This window comes from Protobothrops mucrosquamatus, unplaced genomic scaffold (genome assembly GCF_001527695.2).
Source record: "Protobothrops mucrosquamatus isolate PMUCROS unplaced genomic scaffold, P.Mucros_1.0 scaffold48, whole genome shotgun sequence".
Taxonomy (NCBI): Eukaryota; Metazoa; Chordata; class Lepidosauria; order Squamata; family Viperidae; genus Protobothrops; species Protobothrops mucrosquamatus.
In genome coordinates this window covers 2,288,187-2,296,548 of record NW_015386430.1, presented here as the reverse complement: position 1 = coordinate 2,296,548, position 8,362 = coordinate 2,288,187, and the positions used below count along the sequence as shown (strand labels likewise).

The following is an 8,362-nucleotide window of genomic DNA, read 5'->3' as shown; positions in this document are numbered from 1 at the left end:
GGCTCTTTAGTTCCTCTTCACTTTCTGCCATTAGAGTGGTATCATCTGCATATCTTAGGTTGTTGATATTTCTCCCGGCAATCTTAATTCCAACTTTTGATTCATCTAGCCCTGCCTTTCTCATGATGTGCTCTGCATATAAGTTAAATAGGCAGGGCGACAGTATACAGCCTTGCCGGACTCCTTTCCCAATTTTGAATCAATCAGTGGTTCCGTGTCCAGTTCTCACTGTTGCTTCTTGATCCGCATATAGGTTTCTCAAGAGACAAATAAGATGGTCTGGTACTCCCATCTTTTTAAGAACTTGCCACAATTTCTTGCCACACAATCAAAAGCTTTAGCATAGTCAATGAAGCAGAAGTAGATGTTTTTCTGGAACTCCCTAGCTTTCTCCATGATCCAGCATATGTTGGCAATTTGATCTCTAGTTCCTCTGTCTCTTCGAAATCCTCTTCCTAATCACATCTAATCATTTCATCATATCCAACAGGAGGTATATGTTACAAATACTATCTGCTAAAGTAAAAGTGCTACACTCAATTTGCCAGCAAATTTGGAAAACTCAACAGTGGCCACAGGATTGGAAAAGGTCAGTTTAAATTCCAATTCCAAAGAAAGGCAATGCTAAAGAATGTTCAAACTATCACACCATTGCACTCATTTCACATGCTAGTAAAGTTATGCTTAAAATCCTACAAGCTAGACTCCAGCAGTATGTGGATCGAGAACTACCAGAAGTACAGGCAGGATTTCGAAGAGGCAGAGGAACTAGAGATCAAATTGCCAACATATGCTGGATCATGGAGAAAGCTAGGGAGAGCCAAGCATTGCGTGATGGTGTGAGCTCCCATTACTTGCCCCAGCTGCTGCTCACTTAGTTGTTCTAAAGCATGCAAATGTGAGTAGATTCCCCTTCAGTGGGAAAGTAACAGTGTTCCGTATGCATTGGCGTATAGTCATGCTGGACACATGGCCGTGGAAATATCTTCAGACATCACTTGATCCCTGGGCTAAGGAACAGAGATGAGCACCATTGCCTAAAGCCTAAAGATACACTGAATAGGGGGAAACTTTATCTTTACCTTTACTCTGACCAGAAACAAGACTTAATTCTACAGCATGGAGATGGAGATGTACATGAATAAATTCAGAGTGCTATATGTAGCCTTCATTGATTTTAACGCTCTTTTTGATTCAATACTAATGAAGAAAGATGAATAAGCACTTGAAGTTACTGAGGAGAAAACTGTATGAAAATTCCTTCTGCTGTCTGCAATTGCATATTGGGTTTTCAGCTAAAATAATTGCTCCTGGCAAAGGTGAAAGACAAAACTGTAAGCTAACTGTTATTAACTTTGTAACAAGCTCTCTTTCTATTTAATTCTTCTGAGTTGCTTGCAATGAAACCAGTTTGTTGTTTAATTAATCTAATGATTTACAAAGGTTCATTGGAATGTGCTATCCTTTCATCAAATGTAGATAACCTTTGCAACCAGTAAAAAGGAGAGAGAAATTGTCAACTTTTTGAACTGCCTCTTGAAACCATATTTGTCAAAACCAAGTTTTATTTAAAGAAGATCCACAGAGTTTGATGCTTCCTTCTTATTTTCTGTTCAAACAGCTTCTGTGGGTTTCTAGGGTTTGCTCTGTACAACGCAGCCCACAGAAACAAGCTACTCATATAGGGATAAAGTGAAATTCAGGCAATAAATGAAAAGGGTAAATAAAACTGTAATGTTTAAATATAAGGTAACTAGGCGCTTTATTAATATGATTTTTCCTTCTTGTTCTCTTTTGCTTTATATTTTCCTGAATTTAAACACATGCTGCTTGAATTTTTTCATATTTTTATATATGATTGGTCATAATTGGTCTATTGTTTCTATCTAATATTATTATAGTTAAATGCAGGGCTTTTTTTCTCATAGAACGCCCAGAAAGGAGTTCCAGCACTTTTTTGGATGGAACCTTGTAGGGTAGGCAAGGCGGGTTGTGTGACATGTGTGAGTTCCGGCACCTTTTCTTTTTAGAAAAAAAGCACTGGTTAAATGTATCGTTGACTTAGAAAAATGGCTTAATTAGGATGGACTCTCATGAAGCCAAACCAGAGACAGAATATTAATTAATAATTAATTTTTATATTAACAAACAGATCTGGTTCACATATCATCAATGATAATGGATTTTTACAACCCATGAAGTTACAATTACATCACAGCTTTATTGTATTCTGGTTTTGGTTTCACATGTTGGAAGAATCCACTAGCATGATCAGTTATCGTGGAATATTTTACAGAGATAGAAAACACAAGTGCTTGTATATCTCACATTTTTATTAATGGAAAAAACAAGCTGACAGTTTGATACTTTTTATGGCAAAAATAGAAATTGTTATCTTAGAAATTCAAATTCAGTTTTTTATGTGATGTCTTAGTTCTTCCTGACTGGGTCTGGGATCGCCACTGTTAAGAAGCACAGTATGCTAGGACATTAATTTAAAATTGGCAAGGAAAAGAGATGCTGACTGTTGAAGAGTGGTTTTTAAAATTGACTGAATTAGCAGAGATGGCAAAATTAACTGGCTTGATTAGAGACAAAAGATTGGCCAATTTTATAAGAAGCAGGAAGCCATTTGTGGATTTTCTGCATGTTAAATACAATAATAGATAGTTAACAAAGATATCTGAAGATTAGTGTAATGTTTGGGCTAACCGGTTGACTGGGTTTTTTTCTTTTTTTACATATATATTATGATTAGATGTTGGGTCAATTTGTTTATTAGACAGAGACTTCCTCATCTGGAATATTTGATTATTTAACCTAGTATTTTTGGTAAATAAGGATGGGAAAGCTTATGACTATTTGTAGACACATTGTTTAAGGGGAGGAGAACATATCAGGTTTTTTTATTTACCTTTTAGTATCTAGCCAGGGTGAATTTTTTATGTTCAATGTTAGATCTATTTGACATTTGAGGCTTTATTTATTTTTTTGTACACAATATTTTCATTCTTGTGTTGAATGTTTGTTTTTCTGCTTTCCTGTTTTGTATTTTATTCTTGTTGATAAAAGAAATAAATAAAAAGACAAAAAAATACAAGGTTAATTTGCATTTTACTACAATTGTTGCTGATGTTGCAGAATAAATGATTCTTCAATGTTTTGTCCTTTCACTGAACAATTTCAAATGCATTCATAAAAAGGAATGTGTACCTCAACTGCCTGAGTTATATTCCTCTATCAACACCACAGAGTGAATTTCCTCCTTATTATTGCAGATAGAGAAAAAAAGTTTTATACCTTCTCTCTGAGTACACCTTCATTGAGAAAAGGGGTTGAATAGGTGCTTCAGTCTCTAAGCCTCTAAGTCATTCATGAAAAATCCCATTAGTAGAGTTAACACATATACTGCTCAAAAAAATAAAGGGAACATTTTACCATGGAACTGAAGGGGTTTGCGTTCCCTTTATTTTTGTGAGCAGTATATGTTCATACCACATAGTGTTTACTATGTGGCTGTAGGTTCTTTTGATATGTTCCCACATAATGAACACATTCCATGTAAAATTAAGATGGGATTCCATTTATTCCAATACTTAACATACATTATATATGCTTAATTCTGTTCCACTGAAATTAGTAGGATATACCTCACTTAATACATTGAAACATATTTGGAAAGATTAAGTTATATCCAGAATTTAGTGAAAGAACAGTTTACAGAGTTTGCAGCAAAAGAGTTACTGGAGAGAAAATAACAGAATAACAGAGTTGGAAGGGACCTTGGACTCCAACCCCCTGCTCAGGCAGGAGACTACCATTCCAGACAAATGGTTGTTTAATCTCTTCTTAAAAAGGTGCTTCCAGGAGTACCTACAACTGCTGGAGGCAAGCCATTCCATTGATTAATTGTTCTAACTGTCGGGAAAATGTCTTCTTATTTCTAGGTTGCTTCTCTCCGTGATTAGTTTCCATCCTTTGCTTCTTGTTTTGCCTTTAGGTGCTTTGGAAAATAATAATAAAACTACTCATATGTAATAGTCCCTTAAATATTGGAGCACTATTATCATGACACTCCTATTTCTTTTTATTAAATTAAATTCCTGTAACCGTTCTTCATATTTTTAGCTTCCAGTCCCCTAATCCTCTTTGTTGTTCTTTGCACTTTTTTGCACTTTATATCCTGGTGATCAAACTGAATGCAATATTCCACATATGGTCTTACCAAGGCATTATAAAGTGGTATTAACATTTCACATGATCTTGATTCTATCCCTCTGTCAATGCAACCTAGGACTCTTTAGGCTGCCTTTTTTTTTTGCTTTTTTTATTTAAGTGATTTTTCACTAGGACTCTAAGATCCTTCTCACACTTACTATTATTAAGCCAGGCACCATCTATTTTATACCTGTGCATTTGATTTTTCTTGGCTAAATGTAGAAACTACTAAGCATATTCCAATTTGAACTTTTTGATTAGATTTGCAATAAGTAGTGATGGCCATTGAGTACTCATACTCAGTAGTGAATATGCACATATGATGTAACATTAAATCTGAAGAGAAAAATTGTAAACCAACATAGGACAGAATTCAGCAGAACCTTCAATATCAAGAGACATTATGTGTTTGATTGTGACTAGGCTTCCAAATTCACCTCCTGTGTTTCAGTTTCCCAAAGTATCTGATTGGTTACTACAAGAAGGATATTGAACTTAGTGGATTTGGTTGTCTAAAACAACATGACCATTCTTATTATTTTCCATATAAGATTTGTTATAAAGTGTTCTTCAGAAGCTATCTGTTTGTGTGCTATAGCAGCAGAACATACATGTTCTATGCAGTCAAATCTCCTTTTGTGAGTGCTACTTCTATACAGAGATGTCAGAGGTTTTCCAGTTCTATATTCTAGAAAGTATATTAAAATGGAGCTGCCTGATTCTTGTTTACATTCTTGTACAGAGACATACACATTGATGTACACAGACTCAAAATCAAGAGATTGACATGGCCTGGTATCAGCAATTTACTGCCTCATCTTCACATGCCAGAGCATTCACAAATAAGAGAGTATTCTCAAATTGCTTTCATTCACAGACCTGCTCCTCCAATTGCACCTTAGAATCAGATGTCTTCTAACAAAATTTCACCTCCAGAAAAGCAAAAACTCCAACACAAGAACTAGTGCTTGTTTTTACTTCATTCAATTCCATTGTGTATAGCTAACAGCAATTCCTACAGTCTGTGGAGGCTGGAAGTTTAATCCAACTCACCTAATATAACACAGATGAAAAATTGTATAAACATAAAAAGATCAGTCCAAATGCTTGAGAACTGACATGCTGGGATTAAAGATAAAAAGAACAAAATGCACAAAAAAGAAAGCAGCAATTAGGTCAAAGATAACATATATTTACTATCTAAATTTCAAAATTCAGTTTTGTGATTTGTTTTGTGCCTTTGCATTACAAAATCAACTGGGGGGGAACTGTTGGCTTAATAAATAAATAAATAAACACATACATATACAAATATATACAAATTGCATATAATTTCCAGAACATGCAAACTAACTTTCCTACTCTCTGCTGAAATTTTCTCTTGTTCATTGATATTGAAGGGCAACTAAACATTATATATTGAAGAGTCCCTCCTGAAATGAATGTGGGTGGAAGATGGGTGGAAGAAAGTTAGATGTCAACTCGAAGGAATATATTTCCTATCCTGAAGCATTGAATCTTTGCCAAACTCTTGAAAAATACAAAACCATGAAACAGCAAGACAGCATAACATACCTTAAAAGAATAGTAAAAGGATCCCCAATCCTCTTCTTCCAGCCTTGGAGTGAAAGTGATCACTATTTCTGTCCAAGTTCCAAGGGTGGAATCCAGACTTTCTGTGCTTCCATTTGAGCTGTTGCTGGCTGCAGTGACGCTGACTTGCATGGCTTGATGCTCTTTCCTGAACTGCTTCAATTCTCCTTGTGACAGAGAGTTAATGCAGCCACACTCTCCTCTTAAGAGAACAATGGAACAGGCAGCCTTATTACTCCTTCTCTACTACCATCAAAGCAGATGAGCTAAATATCCAATCTAGAATCCTCCTTTCCAAACAGCCCCTCATAGCAATAGAAGCTCAGTTTGCTAACAGAATTCAATAGACAAGCATTTCTGATATACGTGTGGAATCAATTATACCTACTGTCTTCCTACTCTTATATTTAAGGTGACAACTGGCAAATATTCAGTAGCAGCTTTAAAAAATTATTTTATATCCTGTGGAGTGATGAAGTAGCTGGCTACAGTGGCACCTTAGGGAAGCTATTCCATGGAATGATTAAGACATCAGGCTAGAAATCAGGAGGCTGTGAGTTCTACTTCTGTCTTAGAGACTGTCAAATCAGTCTCTCATCCCTAAGAAGAAGACAATAGCCAGTTCCAAAGATGTTACCAAGAAAACTGCAGATATTGCCAAAAGAACTGCAGATGTTGCCAGGAAAACTGCAGGGATTTATGCTGACAATCACCAGGGGTCAAAATTGATTTAAAGGAACACATTTCTACTTCCTACATTCTGTGATAGGCTGCCTTAGTCCAGTTTATTTCCTCTAGGCAAGCATACTCCAAGCAAGCACATCAGAACAGCAGCATACTACCTATCAGGAAGGAAAGTCATCCCATCCGGAGATAACTCTTCAAGTTGGCCTCTTTCAGTTATTGAATTACTTCTATCACTTTGCTTCTTTACTGCCTGAGGTTATGACTCCAAAGGCCCTGATCCAAAGCAGTTGAAATTAAGGCACTATCGTAAGTTTGAAATTTCAATTCCATGTTAGAAATTTAAAGCAGTCATACTTTTGAATACTTGGGCCCTTGTTTTCTGATTCCTGATGCTGTTCTCCAGTCATACAAGAAGGTTCAACGTCTGTTGCCTCTATGGCCTGATTTGAATGAAGAGCAGCAGATGAATGTTTTGAGGGCATGTTCTTTCTATAATTGCCATGATTGGAACACTGGTGTTTACCAGATTGAGTCATTTTTGGAAATGTCAGTTTTAGGAAATTGTGCCTCTTGATGAATGTTTCTGGTTACAAGCCCATGAGAACAATTATCTCTCTATTGCTTCTTTCTATATATGGCAGCATCAATTTTTCAGTCAAAAATATTAGCTGTGATATTGAAATGAAAATGTTAAATCCAGCAGCCATATTTTCTAGAATGTTAGATGGCTGATAATAGGGCCAACATCATTTTTTGTGGCAGATTTCACTTGTAAGACAATTAGTTCAATAGCTTTGCAATTCATACAGCCAGAAAAGTTGTGAAGCATTCCTTTTAAGGTCTTTCAAAACCAAATCTAAAGACATAAATACTAAAATACCTTTAAAAAGGGCATTACCAAATCAAAATTAACAAAAGTGGATTTCCTCTTATATATTATAGAAATTTCCTTGTAAATAAGAAAAAAAGTAATACAGGTAGTCCTTGACTTATAGCAAGTTTGTTTAGTAACCGTTCAAAATTACAATGGTATTTTTTTTTAAAAAGCGACTTATGACCATTTTTCACACTTACGAACATTACAGCATCCCCATGGTCACATGATCAAAATTCAGACACTTGGCAATTGGTTCATATTTGTGATGGTTGCATTGTCCCGGGCACCTTTTGCGACTTCTGACAAGCAAAATCAATGGGGAAGCCAGATTCACTTAACAACCATGTTATTAATTTAACGACTGCAGTGATTCACTTAACAACTGTGGCAAGAAAGATTGTAAAATGAGGCAAAACGTATTTAATAATTCCACTTAGCAACATAAATTTTGGGGTCAATTGTGATGGTAAGTTGAAGACTATCTAAACAATAAATTCATTGAACAATTCCATTCCAATGAATGGCAGAAGCTGATTAGGATCATACATTATTGAATTTTAAAGTCATATGATAATACTGAATGTCACCTGTCAGATCAATATAATGGGTTGCCTCTTATTCCCACTATATTGCAAGTTCCTAGGTGTTTCTCATTACAAAAGGTTTTAGAATTATTTTTTTCTGTGTTCACCCATCACATTAAGCTATTACATACTTTGTTTAATATGTTACACGAATCCTATCTTTTGCGGGTTATTGACCACATCACAGCTTGGAGTGAAAGATGACTCTTGTAGCTTTCACATTTTTCCAATGGAGTAATGCCATAATTCTCGCACAATAATGCTTTCTCTCCCTGAGATTACAACGCAGTTTCAAGTTGCAAATAAATAGTGAGGGATGACAATTTATCCCCTTAGGGGAATAAGAGTTTGCTGAAACATTAAACATTTCTTTCCCTTTACCAGTTATGGCCTGATTCCATTC

At 35.6% G+C, this 8,362-nt stretch overlaps 1 protein-coding gene across 1 annotated transcript in view; it reads right to left on the bottom strand.

The window, feature by feature from the left end:
- Positions 1 to 5,943, bottom strand: part of NPSR1 (neuropeptide S receptor 1) — a 51,978-nt gene extending 46,035 nt beyond the window's left edge. The window contains exon 1 of the mRNA XM_015811776.1: positions 5,794 to 5,943. Within this exon, the coding sequence (XP_015667262.1) occupies positions 5,794 to 5,943 (150 nt within the window). The remainder of the gene's footprint in view (positions 1 to 5,793) is intronic.
- Positions 5,944 to 8,362: the final 2,419 nt, after the last annotated feature.